Source organism: Channa argus, chromosome 4 (assembly GCF_033026475.1).
Source record: "Channa argus isolate prfri chromosome 4, Channa argus male v1.0, whole genome shotgun sequence".
NCBI lineage: Eukaryota > Metazoa > Chordata > Actinopteri > Anabantiformes > Channidae > Channa > Channa argus.
In genome coordinates, this window is record NC_090200.1 from 14,275,677 (window position 1) to 14,298,397 (window position 22,721).

The window sequence follows — 22,721 nt, forward strand, 5'->3', positions numbered from 1 at the left end:
ATTTTTCGAAAGTGCATTGCTGCAAGTAAAGTATATTTCCAATTTATGCAGTACAGTGTGAAGAACATTTTGCACTATGGGACTGTTCTGAGCACTAGATAATTACAGTTAATTGACAAAACAAGTGTCTTTAGACCCCCACCCTCTTCACTGTTCCATCTATCTAACTCAGTAGTATAGTATATAATAGCATAATATTGTGGTGTTGTGTAGTATTGTTGCACTAGTAATGCACATTCATTAAATTTGTGGGGAGGGTTGTGGTTAATAAACCATGACTAATGACGATGTGACCAAAGTAGAAAGTCATGTATGCATGAAGTTTGGTATACTAAAGTCACACAAGTAACCATTACCTGAAGGAAATGGGTTTGCATGCTTTTAGCAAGTAAAGCAGACTGTTGTTAAAGTGACAGCCATTCAAGACATTCAAAGCTGTGAGAAATGTCATATTATTTGGCCCAACTTCAATAAGTGTGTCAGTTGAAGGACGGCACATATTACACTTAACTTGAAATGTTTTTGTTTGAAATAATTCAGTATGGAGTACTCAGAATTATTATGAGTACACCATAAGTCATTTTTTTAGTATTGTACATTGTTTGTACACTTAATAAGCATTTATAAGTAGAAATACAATTACTATTCCAGTTTACTTGTTTTTTTTGAAGGGAATTGATTTGCATGCATTTTTTTAAGTAAGGTTAACTATTCAGAATTTAAAGTGAATCACACTGATTATCTAATTTCATTTCATTTAAAGGGCTGGGGATATATAAGACAGCAGATGAACAGTCAGTTCTAGAGTGCAAGAGCCACATTGTGATGGCTAAGTGACTGGGCCATAGCATCTCAGTACCTTGATACCAAAAAGAATTGGTGCAAGGAAGGACAACTGATGAACCAGCAAAAGGGTCATGGGTGCCCGAGGCTCAGTAATGCACATGTGGGGTGAAGGACAGCCTTTCTGTTCCAGTCACACAGAACAGTTGCTTTAGCACAAATTGCTGATAAAGTCAATGCTGGATCATAATGGAGAGGTGTCGGAACTAAAAGTGTATCACAGTTTTCTGCATGTCGGGCTTCATAGCTACAAGGTGCCCATGCAGGTTTTAATGTTGTGGCTGATGCATTTAAACTGTTATAATAGAATTCAGATAAAAATGTATTTCTCTGGTACTTTATTCCTAATCATATGTAATAAACAAATTTTAATTTCATTACTTGTTCATAGACTTTGAATAGTTTATAGGGGAGTGGAGCTACAACCTCTGATTTAATATTAAACACTAATTAGGACTGTTAACCCAATAAAATTACTGTCAATCAAACATACACAATTTATTAAAACAAACGTGTGTGTGTGTGTGTGTGTGTGTGTGTGTGAGTTTGATAATAGACAACAGAGACAGTTAATCAGTCAGGAAATAAAAGCCCATTACAAGCGGTAAATTTTATTATGGGATAACAGCACATAAAGCACATCTAAAATCGATGTGTCCAATGCACTTTTAATAAAGGTAATATTAAAGGTACAGTTTCTAAGTACAATATAACAACATTCATATTAGAATGAAAAGTATTTAAAAGACAACATTAAATTTCTTATTTTTCTTTACAGCTGTATTTACAAAATGAATCAAAATACTTATTTTCATATTTAAGAATCAGACAAGAAGGAGCAAAACTACGTTTGTGAATAGACTACCTGCTAAAGAGAGTTCAAAAGAGCTGGATAAAAAGGTACATGATCATCTGTCCCCATTTTAACATCAGTAGCAAACGTGTGACTTAGAAATTTGTGACAACCACACACTAGTTTCAGCTTTCTCATAATTTGTACTGCTTTTGCATGGAAAAAAGAATCCACCCCTGCTCCACCCACCCTTCATGTTCAGTTACCCCCACCCACTGAGCGGACATTGAACACAGAACTTTAAAAAAAAAAAAAATCCAGATGTGTTGTATGTTTCTTTTACAAACACATAAGAATACCTAATATACAATGCATTAGTAAATCTTCTGTTCTTAGTGAAATAAAGTTGGTATAAAACAAACAAAAATGGAGCAATGCAGATTGCCTGTTTTGCCTAATTTAAAAAAGTGCAGGTGAACTTTTCTATAAAATTATCAGCGAGTGTTCGTTTCATTGATCTTTTAAGATCAAGATAAACTTCCCAGTTTCTCAAACAAGGTGGGGGGTGACATGTACACGCTACGACAGACTGCCTATACATTGGAACCCTTTAACATAGTGCATCAAGCCATATGAAAATGATCAACAACACACAAAGAAAGAATCCGAAACATTTGAAGTATGTGAAAGTGAGAATTCATCCTCATGTACAAAATACATTGTCACTTCAGTACACGTCTGGAAAACCACAAAAAAGACAATCAAAACAATGTATGCATCTTGTTACACCGAGAGGCACTCAGTGTGATACGTTATGTATTATTGCAAGCATATTCTTACTGATATTTGCTACAGAATGGAGAGTAAAGGTCAACTTTGTCCGCAAATGGCAAGCCTATCATGTACATTTTCAACACATTGTACATTTAAGCCACCGGTCTGAAGAAACCACTGCTTAGGATGGTCTAAAATGGGGAATAACAAAAGCATACTGAGGCTCTGTTAAATAAAATCCAAGCACCACTTCCCTGCAACAGGTGAAGAACTATCCAGACACAAGCGAGGTAAATACTTAGTATCCTAAAATCTGACAACCTAAAGCCTCAGTGAGTGGTTTTTACAATCAGACAAAGAAAAAAACACAATACTGCTGTTTCAGTTTGAATATTATCACTTTTCCGAAAAAATAAAATAAAATAAAATCATAAAAGCAACCTTAAATATTTTTTGTTAATTAGCAGATACTAGCTTTGCTATAAGTCAGAAGAAAATAAGTGCCTTATCCCCAGACTAGCACACTGATACAGGTACTTGCTGGGTAATTTTACCACTATCATGTTCATTATCATTATCATTTATTGCGTCCTAATAATAATAATACATTAATATGTAATGAAATTAATGGACTTGTAGGGCGGCCAGGCTTAGGAATTTGTTCACAAAAGTAACTTACCTAGCACCACACACTAGGGCAACACAAAATAAATGTCAGCACACCCTATCGCTATCAAACTAATCCTAAAGGTGGGAAGCAAACTAGAAACAGAGTTATCGTACAATATTGTGTAATTGATAAACAGATAAATATTTTTACTGGGTAGGCCTTAGTAGCAGTATTTTCCTCTTACCTATACAGACAGAAGTTACAAAGCTACCTTTATACATGTGATCAATAATAACATTAAATATGGTGAACAAGCCATTGAGAATGGGGGGAGAGAGAAAGAGTGAGAAAAATCAGATGTACAGCATACAGGCCATATCAAGTTCTTAGTTCTCCACCTGGGAACAGAACTGGTCAAATATACAGATGAAACATAAAACCATCGACAAAATCAACAACAAAAAAAAAGAAAACCAATAAAGTGATAAATAAGACATGTATTTACATGCAGATGTTCAAAGACTATTATGCACAAAAGAATCAAAAATATTACACAGACATATATTATTGCTTGACATTCGATTATGGCTAAAAGTTGCTTTTCTTTTTCTTTTTTAAACTATATTCTTAAACGCATTTAATCATAGATCCTTATCAGCTGTGCTTTGGAAAATGAGTTCTGTTAAAATGTGATGACTGACTCATAACTTCTGGGTAACACACCGACACTCCATCACAAATTAAAGCGTGACATAACACTGATCTTCACAATTTATGGTCCAGAAGACTCATTTTCACAATTTAAACTCCAGAATTCATTTCAGTTTTACTTCAGCCCTGGCAGCGCTGAACTGATTGCAAACAATGTTTTCACTGTGACGCTGGTCAGTGTTGCCCCACAGAAATTCTGCAGACCGATGCATTGTTGAAGGCATTATGTCATGCTTTTAAAAACTTACACCTATTATGGATGGATCAAGCTCAGCATTTTAAAAAATTGTTTTTTAATAGTCCAAAATAAAATCAAGACCTTCTTGTCCACGTAACCCTGTTCCTCTGTAATTATTAAAGCCTTGTCTGGGGTTTCTTTTATTCACACACTGTGAGAACAAAGACATACACACACGCATACACACACTATTGCTTTTTACAAACAGACAACAGAGCAGAGACAGAAGGACCAGCACACTTTACTGTATACTATACACTGATTGAATAGCAAACTTAGCATTAATCCCTTTTTTAAATTGGGATTTCTCAAGTGAGAATATACAGGAGGACATCACTTTACAGGCTAGTGTGAAGGTGCAGGTTATAGTTAGAGAAGGTATTTGTGTGTTTGATGACCATTTTCTGCTATCTTGCCAATACTGCAACCATACCAGGACTTAAGAGATGAAAAACAGAGTAATGGGACTTTATAAGTTCTCGCATTAGACTTTAAAAAGTAAAAGTTATCAGTTTGAGTCAGCTGTATGAATGAAGTCACCCGTAATTGTAACACAAGGCATATTGCTTGGTTTATATTGTCGAACAATAGAAGCCACTCAACTATTTAGACTTGGATGAAAAAAGAAAAAAAAATCCACATTATGAAATGTTTAGTTGGTAGACCTTAGCTTATCATATTTGAGTAAATACTGATGTGTTAGAACGAAAAAGATTTCAACAGTTTAAGAAAAGTGAATAATTTCCACGAAACACGTCAGTTTTTTTTGCAGATACATAACAGGAAATCATTCAACTCTCCCAACTTTTCATTATTTTCTGCTGTACTGCATGTTCAGTGTGCTATGCCGAAGAGTTCAGCCTCCTCGTATCCACCGAGTGCTTTCAAGAGATTTTCAAGACCTCATAAATTCACTAAAGAGCTAATCAAATGCTCGACAACTGTCCAGAGGAAAGCAAGCTGCTTCTTCGGTCTACCTGTTACCTCCCTGAGCGGTCACACCTCATCCTCTTCGCTGATCTTGCCGGGCCACTGGGCCTCTCAACCTGGATTGTCTAGCAGTGTTCCAGACTGGGTTTCTTTTGCTGGGAGACTGAGGTTTACTAGTCGTAGAGGGCTTGTGCATATCCAAATAGCATTGGACGATTACAGAAATTATTACTTAGGTACAGCATATCTACTACAACCCAAACACAACAGATTTAATATTGCATAAGAATATTTGGCTTTCTAACAAAGAGGGTTAGCATTTTTAAAGACCCTGATGACACCATTTGTAACCAAAACTGATTTTTGTGTGACAGGAATATGCCGCATACTGATAAAACACTGGTTTGTAAAAGTTGATGGGGTTTGTATGTAACAAATGAGACTGTTTTTCTTTTCTTTTTCTTTTTTTTTTTTTAACAGTTGACTGTAGGGGCACAGTGGTTCTTTTAATGACTGGAGGGCCCCTTTAGGACATCAGTAATGTAAAATTCTGAACAACTCGGTGATTAATATTCAAATGTTAATCTCAACCACTTCTCATGGAAATGTCCCTGAACAGAAATAAAACACAAAACATAATGAGTCCAAACAAATGTCCTCTCAAACAGAAAGCGCAAAAGAAACTCTTCCCTGAGGGGTGACAGCACAAGGCATTAACGCCTTGTACAAATTGCACGGCAGAAGAATGATAGTGTGCAAACAGAAAACAAAAGACAAACAAGTGGATTCTATGTTACGGTTGGTGACAGATGTGTTAACATGCTTTGTTGGATTTCTAAAGGGATATCTTTTTTGTTCCTTTTTTAAAAAATATTTCTAGAAGCCGCTACTGAGATTGCTGGAATGTCTTAGGAATCCATTCTACATAACAGACGGGTAGACTGGAAAGCGGAAGCAACGACTACCGTTTGGCACATCCAGGGTTTTTTCTACCACTTTACTACCACAATGACAAGAAAGACACATTCAACAAAACAGAAGCACAACAACAAAGCATTCTGAAAATAGCACTTGTCCTACCATTTTTATGTTTCTCCCCTAATCACACAAACAACAGCTATTCTAATTATTGCGGGAATATAGTTAAGTGCTACCTGACATCTTTTTCTCTTCCTCGTTCTCTTTCATGGGTTGATTAACCAAAACATGTTACAAAAATAGAAGCTTTGCTACCAGACAAGGCTTTGAATATTCACTTTCCCTTCGCTGTGTCCTGTTGTGGCATTGCCAGGCCGAGGCTGTAGCGAGAAGGCAGATGAAGTCACTCAAAAACAACAACTAAAACGTTAAATGCATTTTGACAGGGGTCATAAACAGACAGTCTGACCCTCCGTTTTCTGTGATCACACTGTTAACCTGCTTGCTGTATCTGTACTGTCCACTAGATGGAACAATTGAATTACAGTCAAAGTGTGACCTCTCCAGTTGGAACATGACGCTATTCAATGTTCATTTATAAAATCGGGCTGAAATAATGTTTGAGAGTGTGTTGTTTTGTGGCGTCCTCATATAAAAGGTTTTTTTTAAACAATAAAACATTGTTTAGAAATGAATATTAAACAACTGCCAAAATCTGTTCATGACACACAATAAAAAGACCTCATTGTGTAATCACTACAGTTGTTGTAGGTTGTTATTGCATGTGTGCATACTCACTAAAAGCAGTATCAGATCTACATTTTGGCAGTGTCTCTAACCTGCCTTCTCAGCCATGCCTCTCTGTTCAACAGTAAGCGGCCACGGCAGCCATCCTGGCAGACAGCCCTTACACTTCCAGACTTCCAGAATCATCTGCAGCTCCCAGGACTAGCCTCTGTGACCATGGTTCAACTTGAATTTCTTGTGCACATGCAACACATCACTAGGTAAATATACAAGTCTTAAATTAAAGAAAGGTGTAAATAAAAGTGCCTTATCAATTGAACAATTAAGAATGGTCTAACTACTAATATCATACATGTTATTTAAAATAGATTCTATAAACATTACTTTTTTTGTATAGTAAGTACTTATGACCATATACCCTGTAGTACATTATAAAACAGGTGGAATGGACCCTTTTCATTGTGTTGGTGCCCTGTGCTTCTCCAGGGCACCTGTCCAGAGAAGGATTAATAGCAGATGGCCTTACATGATTTCACTATGCAACAATGGTGGATGGATGGAGTCTCTGACAGCTAAAATCATTGCGTTTTCATTAGAATTACCAGAATTCTATGTTTTTTTTTCCTTTTAAACGATTGTCCAGAGAGAGGTGCCGATTGCATCACCATGCCGAAGGACCCTCCCTCAAAGTCGGTGTTAATTTTCCTTCCAAGCACTGCGTCCAAAAGATACAGTACGACTGAACACAAGGGGAAAACGGCTGAACTTGACCGAAATGTGCGCATTTATCAGCTATTTATTCTGTTTGAGAATGTAAGGTATGACAGAGATAGGGACTATTAAACGTTTTAGATTGAAAAAGACCAAAGCTGTTCGGTTGAATAATAATACTGATGTGCATTTAACTTCTGTTCAAAGAAGTGGTTTCTTAATTTAGATAATTACATTTCAGGTGTACAGATAAATGAGAACAACTATGATGCAATAAATAGTGGTAAATTAATGAATGCATTAAATAGGTCTCAAGTTCCATGTTCGAAATGTGCACACAAAGGTCAAATTCAACCAGACAGAAATTATTTGTCCCTATCTCCTCTTCGTGTCCCATGGGGTGTCGGGTCCCACAAGTCTTCCAACGTGAAAAAAAATTCAATAAAGTAAACCTTGAGAATCAACTCCCTAAGCCCTCTCCCCTCCACTGTAAAAGAAGAAGTTGAGCAGCGTGCCATCTGTCCACCCTGGTTTGTGCAGGGCACCAATAAAGTGTCTCAGATTCCTCCTCCACATTCCCCTACGGTGGGCACACTGGCACCTGGCAGGGCTGCTACCCGTCAACGGGCATGGACTGCTCAAAGTCTGATCCGAATAGCTCCTTGTACAAGGGGGGGAAGTGGGCACGCACAATGTCTGGGTATATTGCTTTGAAAGCTGTAAGCTTCTCTGTATGCCTACTGCACAGCGCTCGCAGTGTTGACACTTTGCATATCAACTGTGGAGAGAGAGGAGACAGGCTGTTTAGATTCACGGGGAGGCAAGGACATGGAGCAATAGTAGTGAAAAACATTCCTCCCTACAGTGTATTCCCTCTCACACAGGGGCAAACAGACTTGTAAATATTGAGAAAAGTGCACAGGCAAAGGGAAAAGCTGACACTTCATATTATGTAGCTGCTACAATTGATAAATTGACACTTTGCTGTGGATAAAAGTACATTTCATGTAATATGATTGATATGATATATGATATGAATGGTTGCCCTGAAATCAGTTTAATCTACTTCACAAAAAAAAAAAAAAAATGGCTGATAGCCTATGGATAAAGATCCTAAACGGTGGGAGAATATACTGCTAAAAAGGGTAGAGCATGCTTAGCAGACAGCCACCTTCAGGGGTAATGGATGGAGTGTGTACTGCATTGCTCTGTACCTTTGTAAGAATACCATCCTCTCTGTGGTTCTTCTGCAGGACATGCTGGAGGGCCAGTTGGATCTTCTGCTGGAGTTTCTCTACCTTCACCTTCTCCTGAAGCCAGGATCGGTCTGGAAGGTAAAGTATCACCGCTTTTTGTTACCGCACAATCACATGTAGGCCAAATTAACAGTCAACATTCAAGGGATAAATAATGATGCAGTGCCACTAACATGGCATTAATTGGTAGAAAGGGGGGGAACACTGTTCGTTGTCGTGTTGAATGTGTGTCTACCTTTTTACCTTTGCACAGTGAGTGACACATACCAGCAGACATCAACACAAAGGCGGAGAACAGGGCGATCTCATCCTCAGACAGGTGCATAGAACACAAGTTTTTCCCAAACTCGAAGACGGAGCTGATCAAGTCGTCACAGCCTGCCACAGCAAAGGACACAGAGAGAGGGCTTAGGATGAGGAAGACCAAAGAACAACATTCAGTCTTGATCTTTATTGGGAGAGAGGCACACGGGGAGGGGGAGAGGAGAGGGGAAGGAATGAAATAGAACGGCATGCTGACAGCACATGAGAGCATCTTAAGCAGAACAGGCAATGTTTTTACTGAGTTTTGCCTCCCAGACAAGTCACTTTTGGCAGTTGGGTGGTGTTATGCAAGCCAAAATGAGGTCACTATTGAGGCTTTTAGTTAAATCAATTATCAGAGATAGAGAAAGACAGGCGGATGGCACTGCAGCTCGGGAAGCCCATCACTCTGCCTCCCACACTGCGGACCCTCTGTACAGTACACGCAGGACACTGGGACAGATACACATGCTCAGAGAGTTACATGGATTGATGAGCCCACACTAAGTAGGAGAATTCAGCACGTTTACTGCCACAATGGGACATATTTACTTTTTTCCATCAAAAGGCAGTTGGAAATGTAAGACAATCCATGGTGGAGACTTATAGTAATATCATGACAGACAAACAAAAGTGATATTTGCTTTCGCGCGAGATGTTTTATTTTAGACCATCAATGACGGTTGTGATAGCTCTCTCCCGAAAGACTCTCCATCTGGCTTTATTTATTCCACAGTTACAGAAGCCATATGCAGTAGAGCCTCAGTAACATCTCTGTTCTACCATAAATAACTGTTGCAGAGATGGCAATGCCAGGTAAGTTCTCAGTGTTTGCTTCCAGGCCTTCAGCCTTGTGTAGAAAAGAACAGCAAACACTAATTCTGGCTATTACACCAAGGAAAGGAGTAAGACACTGTAAGAGAACACACACACACACTGCAGCGCACAAATACACGCACACACGCGCGCACACACCCGTACCCTCCCCACTTACCTAATGACTTGAACACATCAGGTCCGGCATATTTTCCATCAAAATAGACTGTGTTGTTTTGCGAGTCAAAGGCACGGCACATTCTGACAAACACAACTTCCAAAGAGCCTGTGGAGACAGACAGGAACACGATGCTGAATCTGAGCTTTGTTTCATTTTTTCCCCCAAAAGTTACACATCAGTCAGGGATGCAGAACACATGATTGTGCTTTGTGCTATTCTCCTACAATATGTGTAACACAACCACTTTGAAATGAAGAAGGCTGCCATCAGAGGAGAGAAAAAACATTACCTCTGCAGATGATTTTATCACAAGCAAAAGGCTACTCTTCCATAATGACATGCCAGTTAAAAACTGCGCTTCATTCAGTGTCAGCGCTTATTGATTCAACCTTTATTTAGCAAGATAGGTAGGAAATTTATTCTATCTTGCAATATGTACCACTCTGTGGGAGTGGATAAAAGGATCAGGAATGTAACAGAAACCATTGCTTCCTCTAAGGGAGATGATACAGTTAAAAAAATTGTCATGTCTGACAAGTGATCTCAGTCTTTATTTCATTATTCATATTGGCTGGGCTAATGCAAATAATACCCTGGGAAAGACCCAGAAGAGGTGTTTGTTGCATTAGCTGCATGCGGAGTATGTGAATGTGTGTGTATATATAAATATAAGTGACAGTGTGCACAGAGCCTTAGCTGTGTTTAATATTCTGTAAGTATGTTTTCATGAGAGCAGTTTAAATAGACAGACATCACTGATGCCTCAGAAAGGAGGAGGAAATGGCAGCTGTCACGATAGGTATTATCTGAGCTCAGGAATACATTGCTTATCTAATACTGTGTCCATCCCTGCTACGTATGTAATGAACAGAGGAAAACAGAGCGACAGAGACAGAGAGAGGAAACAAGGGTCTCCTCCCTGTGACATTGTCTGTGTGTGTGAAGAGGAGAGCTTTATGCAGTCAGGTCAGCTACGCCCTTGTGACAACGCTAGAGGGGGGGTGGTAGTGGTGGTGGTGGTGGGTGAGTTTGACGGCAGCAGGCCATGTTGACAAGCTGTCATACCTGCTTTCAGCAGCACTATCTGATCGTTCTGACACAGCTCCATGAAGCCATCGATGCGCTTGGCAAACTCCACCACATACTGAATGGCCTCCGTTATTTTGATAGCACACAGCTGCCACATGACTTCCCGGGGCTAAGAACAGACAGGACAGAGAATTGGTTAACTGCTTTAAAACAATATATTTGATTACTGCCTGCTGTGCAGGCTCGCAAAGGCCCAGCTGTGGTCAAGCTACCTTATTCTGATAGCTCTCCACCTCCTCTTGCAAGAAGGCCTGCCAGGTCATCTGCTGCAGCTCCTCCCTCAGGTACTGACATGTCTCCATGTGCGACTTGGAGATGTTCTGGGACAGGTGCTCTAAAATACAACCATCATCGCAAACCCAGAACATCACTGTTAGGATCTGCGTGTTACTCACAAGGCTATGTGAAAGTGAGGACCTCACAGATGAAATATGCCACAGGGAAAGATTTATTTACTGAGCTTTCAAGGAGGAGGAGAGGCGGACACACGTGGGTTTTTTTGACTAGGAAAAGGCTTGTTGACATTTCCTTTTACAGCCTGCAGGAAGCTCATAGCTTAAGGTTGAGGCAAAGCCAATCTAGTTATGACACAAATGCATGGAGTGGAGGAGGGGTGCCAAGTTACTCACTGAAACAAAGGTCACATTTTCTCTGAGAGAAATATTGGGCATAAGAATTTAAATGGTTTTGAAAACACATCTGGTAAAAGAAGTTCCTAGGCACAGGGGAGCCTAAAAAAATGATTTCCCCAGATGCCTGCCCTGCTGGATCCTGATTGGCCCTAATTAATGGAAACTAATTACAAAAAAGAGGCTCTTTTAATGAGTGTTGAAGATGAGTCTCCAACCTCATGCTATTTTAAGCAACCTTTGTGTCGTTTGCCCCATGGTTGAGTGGCTCTCCCCCCTCCTCCTTTTTGCTGTCTCTCCACTTGTCTCCCCTTTGTTTCTCCTGCTCCTTACCTAGTTCTGCCATGGACACGGTGGGGGAGGTTTCTCCGTTGGTAAAGGAGCAGTAAGGGAAGAAGCCAGAGCCGGGGGCAAAGTCGCAGATTGGCTCTGGTTTGATGCCATTGATGTCCAGGCCTGACTGATCAGGAGACGGCTGGATGTCTAGGTAGAAGCTGCTGACCGCCGAGTCGGGTTTGCTACCATCAGGGGTGTGACCATCCATGTACCCACTGAGGTCGTCATGTAGCTCTGTGAGGCCATTGGCCGAGAGGCCATAGTTAGGTGTGAGTGGCTCTGCCTCCCCGGGCTGCTGTTGGTGGTCACGCTGCTGCTGCTGCAGTCGGTGCTTCTGGACCTCAGCATACAGGCTGTCTCGCTGCTTCTTCGACATGCGGCCAAACTTCACCGCTGTGATTAGAAGGACAAAACAAAAGCAAAACAATCACATCTCATACATGTTTCCATATGTGGAATACAAGGGTTTCTCTGGATAAATTAAAAAAAAGAAAAAAGTGTAATCAGAATACAATGGAAGCCCTAGCTAATGAGTGGAAAAATACACATCCAGATCATGCAGCCCTGAAATGACTGAGTCATTTCAATTGTCAGTATTAGTGTTGTTTAAAATGCATTCTCCTGTTAAATAACATCACCATTTGGGTTGTGTTTAGAATTAGACTTGTTTCAACTGTCATTTTGAAAATTCTAATGTAGCAGTCTTTTTTATCCAGACTTCAGGGCTTTGAGTTGCTACGATAATGTCTGGAAAATGCCTAAAGTGCAATCTCTCAAAACAAATTAAATTATCTCATGCATTTGGTAAAATTCTTATTCCTTTGAAATAAAAATAAAACTTGGCACCTGAGTCTGATACAAATTTAGACAAGAGCATCTGCAAATTTTTGGTCAGATAAATTTTATACTGGATTTACATTCCAAGGTATTAACATTTGTTACTCCATCTAAAAACAAACCAAACCAAAACAAACAAACAAACAAAATCTAAGGTAAAGCTCTATTAAACAGCCATTAGCACCATACTCCAGTAGACTGATGTGCAGTGCAGAGCAATGTTCTCTAAACATATCTCAAAAAAGCAAATCATCCTATTTCAGTAATGATAAAAATTATTATTAAGTGGGACATGACTAACAATTTACTATCCACTCAAACATAAGACAAACTAAGTTGCTGCCTCATGTTTCAAGGTTTCCAGATTAAACACTGGAGCTGAGAATGAGACTCCTTGGCCAGAGTTCAGGGGGCCTGGCAGTATGTCAGCCAGTCACTGTGTGTCTGTGTGTCTGTGTGTGTGTGTGTGTTTGTGTGTGTCTACGCACAGTGGAAACCGAGTGAAGCAATGGAGAGGAGAGTGCAGGCAGATGGGCTCTGGTGTGTTGAGTGAAGGCAAGAGTCACCTTCGGCTGTCCTGTGTGTGTGTGCGTGTGTCTGTACACATGTGAGAATTAGTTTGGCTATGCAAAAACATACATAAGTGCTAATGTACTTTTGTGTTTATTCACAATCGCGAATATTTAGGCATGTATGTAACTGAAATAAAGAAAAATATTGTGCATAAACGTGTCAACCTCTATGCATGTTCAGGTTTTCACTTGTCTGTGAGCATTCCTGTTCCCCTTAAGACAAATACACAAACCCATCTAAAAACCAAAAAAAACAAACAAACAAAAAACAAAACAAAAGTCATCATAGCTCTCTTTTGTTCTGATGGAATCTCCACTGCCAAGCCAAGTCTGGACCAGCCTGGCACAGCAGGAGCACACCAGCACACATCCCAACCTGTGTGATCCCATTACCCATCTCCTGTTTCATCAAACCCAGTTTCTAGCACAGCAATAAATTAGGCCCACAGACAAAGCACTCACCTGCAGACACAGAGTAAACACTGAGAAACATTTTTGCCTGACTTTCTTATATATTTCTGTTGTATTACTTTGAGAATAAAGTGTGTGCACTTTTCTTTATCTCTCCAACAAGGTATAAATGCACAGTGCCACATTAATATACGGTCATGAATAAACAACCAAATAACAATAATGTTAAACACAAGCAGGCCCTACTGGCTTGAAGCCATGAGTTCAGTTTATTGCAACAGATTTATAGTGCTATCTTTGACTTGTTCAGGCAATAAACGTCAGGAATTAGTTCTTAGGAAGAAAGGAGAAAAGAGAAGGTTTTTGTTTCTACCCTATAAAGGGTTGTGCTTTTTGTGGTTAGAGAAAGGTAAGCGACAACGTGTAGAACTTAGCTGGTATATTATAATATTATCTAGCATTATATAGCAGTATAGTACAGTAATAGTATAGAATTAAGCAGACACAGACGACACTTTATACAAATAACAATGACAAAACAAATTAATTCTATTATACTAAACAAAATGGACCCCTGGATAAATTCCTGTGCGTTTTAATATTCACAATGACCACAAAGAGTCATAACTATAGTGTCTCCTTGAGGACATGCTTTCCTTTCCTGTGTGCCTACAAAGGGTGCTTAGAGTCCACATCCAGCAGCATCCCTGAAGCACTGGCTCAAACACAGAGCAAACTCTTGCCCACGCAGGAGCTTGAACCTGGGCTCTTCACCTCTCTCCATTCACCATTCCAGCCTTCTGCATCTGCCCACCTACATCTCCTCGTCCACAAAGCACTTACCATCTCGTGACATGCCCACTGCCAGGCACTTCTGCAGCCGGCAGTGCTGGCAGCGGTTGCGGCTGGTGCGGTCGATCAGGCAGTTCTTCTGACGGGGGCAGGAGTAGGCTGCATTGCTCTGCTGACTCCTCCTGAAGAAACCCTGCACAGGAAAAGGAGGCATGGAAACACCTCAGATGAACCACTGTGGGTGGAAAAATGTTTTGAGACTCATCAACTCATGTTTTCATTTTTTTTTTTTTTTATTGCTGACAAAATTAATTAAGGACTGATAGATATTTCCTGTATTCCTAGTAGTAATGTTTTATTTTACTGCTGCCAAGCAGACTAGATAATAACACCAGTGTGGTGGTATTTTACTGTCTGTTACGCTGTAATATCTGGCATTTAAAAAGCACTGTATTTGATCAGTGTGTACAGCATGAGGGTGGTGTGTTTGGATAGGAATGATAACAGTGGATGGTATTTTTCTTCGGCAAGGTTATTAGTGTTGATTAACGCAGCACTGGCATGTGCTGTGCTGAAAGATTGCGAATGCACACCGATTGGATTCCTCATCCTTTGACTTAATGAATTGATTCCAGCACATCATTAACATGCCCCACTCTACTGCTCCATACACATATGTCTTAATTTGCTGCTCATTGGCTGTTTAATTACAAGAAAACAGCTGACAGCTGCCAAGTTGCTTTATAATGGAAGCTATTATGGAAACAGGCTATAACTGCCAGTGACAAGCTGCACTCTTTAATAATGCTATGATTTATGGTCCAAACTTTTGTACTCGCACATATCATTAAAGGTCTCTCTGCCTGGACTAATTAGCAATCATTAAAGATAGATTTCAGCAGTTTATTCTTTAGTGTTTTGTTCCTTCCAGCTTGTGTGAGGGAGAGGAACGCTGGGAAGAACAGCGGAAAGTCTCTCTCTCTCTCTCTCTCTCTCTCTCTCTCTCTCTCACACACATACACACACATACGCACAAAAACACATACACACACGAGCAAACAGCAAAGGTGCAGGCTGGCTGAGGAATGCTAATGATGTGCCTGGTGACAAGCACGGGGACAAGAATACACTCTAAGCACAAAATTCCCCTCACTGTCAATGGCTGGCGCATTTGAAACAGTACAAAAGGCGGCTTCAATGGAAGCAACACACTGTAGCAAACAGCCAACAATCTGCTATAATTCAAAGCACTCTCCTTTTGATCATTTTATTTCAAGAGCAGGCTGCAGCAGAAGCAAAAACACAGTGAAAAGACATATCCCTGGAAGGGAAAGGCAGAGCAAGGCAGAGGAAAGACTTTGTCCTACTAATTGAGGTTTTCTGTGATGTCCTCTGTGGTGCTTGACCACTTTAATGATCATGTTCTCAGTGTTTACACCTCCAAGTCCCCTCTCCAAATCTTCGTAAAACTTCAGCAACATTTTCAAATGTTTTTTTTCCTAGCAAGCAACTTTCTTTGCTCCCTCAATTTTCCCCGTCTTCCCTGTCTCAACTCCCTGTCCCTCACACACAGACACACTCACACGCACACCACTTCCCATGACAAACAGGTTCAGTCTCTTGACGCTTACCTTACAGCCTTCACATGTTATCACGCCGTAATGGATGCCTGATGATTTGTCTCCACAGATCTTGCAGGGAATTATTTCGATTTGAGCTGCAGTGAAGAAAAAGAAATGAAAGGGGAAAAAAATTACATTTTGCTGTCACCAGTCACTGTACAACACCCTCACCATGGATCCATGTTGGTACATGAAAGAGCACTGTGCTTCTAAAAACATCTCATCCGGTGGCTTTTGAATCCTCACTTCCACAGAGCATTAACTGAATATTTACATAGTTGTGTGTGCATGTGTGTGTGCAAGAGAAAGAGAGAGAGGGAGAGACAGAGAGAGAGAGAGAGAGAGAGAAAGAAGGGAAGGAGGCCATTTTAAGTCCGCACAAGCAGCCAATGTAAACATGGTGTCAATTTGCAACTGAAACACAACTAACATAAAGAAAAGCTCAGCGACCCCCAAACACTAATTTGCCATGATAGTATTAACACTAACTTGATGCAATGACAAGGGCTCATTTAGCCACATTAGGAGATTTATTTCAAGTTGGAAAACTTGACTTCACGAAGCCCCTTCATGTTCAAAACCATATAACCTCTGTGAGTATATTCTACTGTGGCAACAGAGAATCATAACATGCCCACAATGCTGAATGGAGCAGCGCCAGTGACTTTGTGTGTATGTCTTTATGTGCTATAGAAGAAGGGTGCAGTGGGGGTTTGGTTGTAGACTGGTGCTGTTGACAGGCTTGTGATTCACACGCCACTAAGGACAAAAGCACAGAGAGGACAGGCCTCATCCATCGTTGGACTTCTCCTCAGGAACAGACCACAGGGCAACACAACAGAACAGACAAAACGCAGAGACATCAGAGACACAGAACTCCCAGCTCGTCCTATTGCTCTCAGCTTTATCACTGTAGCCACTGATGCTATATCCCTCTCCACCTCCACCTCCCCCTCTGTCTTCCCCTCTCGTTTTTTCTCCCTCCCTCAAGAGATCTCTATCTCATAGCCCTCCTCCACATCTCCAACATCTCAGTCCTGCCATGCCAGCAGTGCACTGCAGCGCCAGACGAACTCCGCTATCTGATCTAAATCGAGGAAAGATCACCGCGGGATATTTTCTCACGATGTAATGGTTTTCTCCAACCAGCCATGCAGCCAACCAATCAGAGCACAAGAAGCTATTGCAAAACACGTCTATACCAATTAGGGGAGGAATATTGAGATTTTGACTTAATACGATATTATTATCTCATTAAGGCAATGCAATAAAATTATAATAATTTCAAAAAGTGGTGGTACACACAATATGTCAAAGTGTTACATCAGCCTCTCCCCTCTAGCCAGGAGTAACCGTCTACTATAAAGCCCCATGTCTCTTCCCAAGACTGTTCAAATATCCTTCGTACACCTTAACAACCAGCCTCTTTAAACTAGTTTGATCACATCAAAAGTGCTTTTGCTGTGGTTCAATCCAGAGATCCCTGCCCATTTTAATCAGCTGCCTAGGAGCCTGTAATGTGTCATGTGGATAATGTCCTTGTCCCTGAGGCATGCCCAGGAGAGGCCCTTAACACAGTGCCTCTAATCCACTAACCCCACAGCCACACTCTATTCATTCAGGAATCAGTGTCTGTTCTTCTCGCGCTGCTGGAGTCAACAAGACTGGCCATGTTTACATGGAATTAGCCTACATTTTAGTAAAATGAACAAAAGGTAGTTGTAAAATATCCACAATTAATTCTCCTCCAGACAACACCTCCTGCAATTTGTGATTCTCACATACAATAGAGGGCACTGCACCTCATCGGCCCGGATTAGAGTGAAATCCAGGCAGGAGGCGGGCTTTGACAACCTAACTGAGAGGGTTAATTTATAATTAATCTTTTCCTTACTGTGCACAGTTGCTTGTTATGTTGGTTAGGTCTATCTCTGTATGAGTGCACTCTATTGTTTGTTTTTGTGTTCTCCCTGCATGAGCATTAGCAGTGCAGTGTGTTTCGACTCCTTTAGCATTTTCAGCCTCATTACTTACATAATTTGTTCTGACATGCACTCACAACAACTGAAGCGTGCTGTAATTATGACTAGCTGTGGTTATAGAGAACTAATAGCTGTAGTGGTGGGCCCCAGCCATTGGGTGGCAGTACAGGGCTGTGGCTATGGTTGTCTTGCCAAGTTAAGCCAATCTTCCACCCACCCTATCCACCCCACAGGCTTTTGGCTCTGAGCTCCAGCCTCTGATAGCTCCGGGCTTAGACTGCAGCTAGCTTCCCCCACCCCCACAGCATTGCTGTGAGATGCCTTCATCTCTCCTGAAGAAGCGAAGCTGGCTGGGCACTTGTTCAGGCCTGACAGAGCCTGTGCCACATCAGGTGAAAGCAGTGGGAGTAGAGACACGGAGGTGCCAGGCCAGGCAGACCACTGAAACACAAGCATGCCTCACAAAGCCCTATCTCCAGCAGGAAGACCCACAGTGCACACAGCCTCACCAGCTAACACCCTCTCACTTCACTGCTGCACAAGTCCCTGGATGCTCAGCGCACTCAACAGTAAAAAGGGTTTGTTTCTGGACCGGCTGTGGCATGCTGTGCAGTTTCTTGTATGAGAAAGGACTTAAGTGCATACATATAGTTATTTCCACATTGGCATAACCTGGTGTAAAAAACAGCTGGGCGTTAAGCAATGGCATGACAAAGGTGCACATACACCATGATGACACCTACACCTCTCTGACCTAAGTCAATATTTGTGTAACTGTACAATTGTGCGAGCTGCCCTCTTTAGTGACTGCTCATAAGCTATACTTCAGAGGCTGAGGATGATTTAAACTGAGTTCTCACAGAGGAGTCAGTCAAACAAAAAGGCCTGCGCTTATAAGCACTCCCAATTTGGCAGTCAATATCTATTGACATGAGGTGCGGTGTTAACTGCCTCTTGGTGTGAAACAGGCAGCTGCTGGCTCGCTTGAGCTTGACCAGCGCAGTGCCACTGATCCCATTCACCGCGCCTGCCTGCCTGCCTTCCCGCTTCCCTGCCAGCCAGCCCTGCCTGCTCTGTTTACGACATCAAAGCCAGGCACAGTTAGACGAGCAGCCATGCTAAAGCCCATCCCAGCAGCCCGCCACTCCTCGCAGCACTGTGAGATGGCCTCTGCATGCAGGCCACTTCAAAGACACCTGCTGAGATGCCAAGATTATGTATGAATCACACCGCAGCACAATCACACCACGTGCATAACCATAAGGGCCTGACAGTGGCTCCAAACTGATTTTCTCTAGGCAGCACTGCAGCCTGGCATCAGGGTCTTGGACAATGGGAATGGTAGGGAGAGGAGACAGTCAAGCCGAATGTTAAAGCTTGTTCTTTGTCTGTCTGTGGCTGAGCAGTTCAAGGACACTGATTCACCACACTAGCAGGCCTTTTGAGGGGATGACGTGTCACTAAGAGCACATGTACAAAAGGAAAGCAAGGCTTCTGCATGTTCACCCAGTGCCCTTCACTGTTTTCTCTGCAGCTCTGAGATCAACACACTTCTAAAACTAAATTTGCCAAATAGACATTAATAGCTTACATGATACTTGTCATAGATTATATTATTATAAGCATCACATAGACAGACACTGTCAGATACAACACTGCCAAATACAGTATTACCTAATTATTAGTATTACCCTATTATTACCTAAACATTCAAAAGTAATTCGCAAGACATCATGTGATTGGGATGCCGAGAAATATAAATAAATGCAGTGAATTTATGTAGATATGTTGAGGCTCTGGCACTGTGCTGAGCAAAAACCATTAGTATGAGGACCTGTTATTTGTTCCTGCTATAGAGGCTACAGTCTTATCAGACACATATTAAAAGTTTATTTTTCTGACACTAATCTTTTATTTTATATTTATCACATTTTAAATATGACATCCCGGTTAGAAACTGTACACAAAATAAACACAACTGAAAATCCCACAAGCTTGTGCAAACATATAAAATCACTAGTCAAAATCTCCTGGCTGTACCCACTGAACCCATGGACTACTGACATAACGTAGAAGGATTAAGATTATCCCTTACATTAGAGACCCATGCCCAGGCCACCATCATTATGCTGAAAGCTTAATCCATTACTTGATTGGACCATTAAATCGTTTTCTCATGGCCTGATGATTCATGATAGATGTATACAAAAATAGGAGTTGTGTGTGTGTACATATATATTTATATATATGTAGACCTATGTATGTAGAGCCTGTTTACTTTCTCATTTGCAATGCACATCATTCTGCAAGAAAGCATGTGAACCAGTAGCAAGAAAAACACATTTGCTTCTCTGAGCATGGCAGTGTGTATCTTTGAGTGTGTACATGTTGTGTTGACAGCTGTCAATGACAGAGTGACGCAAGCCAGTGGGCTCATGTCAGTGATTATGTAAGGAACTGGACAGGGCACAGTGTTAGGAGCAGATTAACAATTCTTCTGCCATCAGACAAACTGTGCTAATACATTATTCTTTTACAATATTTTGCACCAAAACCAGACAAAAGCTTTAAGGATTGCATGCCTACACTCCAGATTGTTAAACATGAAGCAGATTTTCTTTAAAGCTAAACACTGACACATGATCGATACACAAACGCTAGGGGCACTGAACTGGCTGGCAAATCCACACTAAGCAATATTCCTCCTCCATTATGTACAGCTATTTATTTTGCCACATAAACGTTTCATTTGGCGATGGAGATCAGCTGTTGATAAACATGGTCTTCTGTGAACAGATACCCATGACAGTCAGATCTAGCTGTAGAGAGACGACAGCCTAACAAGAGCTAGAATCAGAATTCTGCCTCTTTTCATGTGCCAGGGCTTTGCTGTCATGTGAAGTTGCACAACACAATACTTTTTTTATTCCCATTTATGCAGCAGAATAAAGGTTATTTGAATGTCAGCAGCAAAGGACAGTCGTGGCATGGAACACAGGCTGAATAGTATAAATGTGTTATTTGTTTAAGGATAGGAGGCTGCTGGCACATTACCATAGAGCTGTTTTAATGGCATTTGCTGGTTTGTAGTGCGAAGAAAGCACACGGCGCCGTACAAAAATGCACCTGCAGACCAAAACTCTATATCATCACTTTAAACAGCTTCCATTCAACCTATAAACACGCTGAAGTCATCATAAAATATTCTGACCAGAGGGATTAGCCCAAGAAAAGACATAATTGACACATTTTGGTCTTTATGCTGCGTTTTGCTAATTCACCCCCCCTCAATCATTTAGCTGCCTTAGCTGTGATCCCCCTTCACTGGAGACCAGCTATATTTGAAGAGTTATTTCCGTTTCAAAGGATGGGCTCTTTAAGCCATTCCCTATTATTCCTACATAGCAGTACAGTGACTTTGCTAAAGCTCAGGTCTGGACCATCGCCCTGGGCTGCTTTTTGGATGAACTCATGCGTACATCTCTGTGTTTGTTTGTGTGTGAGGCCTATTAATATTTCAACACTGCCCAACTCCAGATGCCTGTACAACACAGCAGTGTTTCTCTCTTCATGTCTCTCCCTGTATTTACTTGACTGTTTTATTGAAGTGCATTCTGACACCCTCTATAAGGGGGAGCAGGCGAGGGGAAGATGTATTCCCAAACCGCAGCACAAGACATCTTTCTCCTGTTTCTTTTTCTCGCCAGCGTAACAGTAATTTGGGCACTAATTTATGTGTTGTTGTGGCAAAGATTGACGAGCTTCCTGACTGGGAGACTGCACGCCTGCACTCTAGGGGAAACAACAAAAGCCTGGGTTTACCGAGCAGACAAGCACCATGAAGGGTAGCATGTGTGCGGTGCTCTTCTCCCCTCCCTAGTCTGCCCCACCTGAGCTCAAATCTCTCTCCCCATCACTCCTCACCCCCATCTATCCATCTCCCCCACACCCAACCCTTTTTTCTGTCTGCCACTGCAGTGACAAGCGAAGTTGTGCCCGGGTGCTGGGGACCAGAGGGCACACTTCTGTGTGTTAGCGCATGAATGCAGGCACACATGTACTCCAGGAGGGAGAAAGGCTCACAATGTTTACTCTGATAGCAAAATACAATCTGTAGACAGCACTTACTTATGCATTCTACCAGCCCCTATTTAGTCATAGAGAGCCAGGAGAGCAGAATGAAAAATGTGTGTTGCAAATATTTACATGATTTGTCAACTATTTAGATCATTTGGTTTGGGTCCTTTATAAAATCAAATGTGATACATATTTTATCAAAATGACGTGCATTTTGAATGGAAATTCAAAAAGTTTTTACATTGCAAGTCTGAGTGAAACTTGCTTGTGAATTGTTTGCTTTACTCATACATTGCTCGGCAAGGCACTGGAAAGCACCAAAACTCAAAATCACTGAGGCTGAAATCACACAGGACTGACTGATTGACTGGTGCAGAAGCCGCTGTTTGAATTCTAAGATTTAGCTGAGGATCATGTGATCCTTGTGAACCTTTAGTTTGACCACTAGAACTAAGCAGGTGACAGTTAAAGCCTCGACTGTGGTACAAGTGCCTTAGTAAAGCAACCCTCAGCCCCTCCATCTCCCTGCAGGGACAGCAGCAG

At 41.3% G+C, this 22,721-nt stretch overlaps 1 protein-coding gene across 6 annotated transcripts in view; it reads right to left on the reverse strand.

The window, feature by feature from the left end:
* Positions 1-1,434: 1,434 nt before the first annotated feature.
* The window catches only part of roraa (RAR-related orphan receptor A, paralog a), a 171,904-nt gene continuing 150,617 nt past the window's right edge, over positions 1,435-22,721 (reverse strand). For 2 of the 6 annotated variants that reach the window (XM_067500535.1, XM_067500537.1), the window contains 9 exons: positions 16,129-16,214; positions 14,549-14,690; positions 11,883-12,278; positions 11,133-11,254; positions 10,897-11,029; positions 9,829-9,936; positions 8,775-8,909; positions 8,490-8,602; positions 1,435-8,053 (listed from right to left, as the gene is read on the reverse strand). In XM_067500535.1, the coding sequence (XP_067356636.1) occupies positions 7,889-8,053; positions 8,490-8,602; positions 8,775-8,909; positions 9,829-9,936; positions 10,897-11,029; positions 11,133-11,254; positions 11,883-12,278; positions 14,549-14,690; positions 16,129-16,214 (1,400 nt within the window). In that variant the 3' untranslated portion in view covers positions 1,435-7,888. Of the gene's footprint in view, positions 8,054-8,489; positions 8,603-8,774; positions 8,910-9,828; positions 9,937-10,896; positions 11,030-11,132; positions 11,255-11,882; positions 12,279-14,548; positions 14,733-16,128; positions 16,215-16,290; positions 16,412-22,721 lie in introns of those variants that run through there. The other 4 variants (XM_067500538.1, XM_067500541.1, XM_067500540.1 and 1 more) reach the window with 3 other exon arrangements.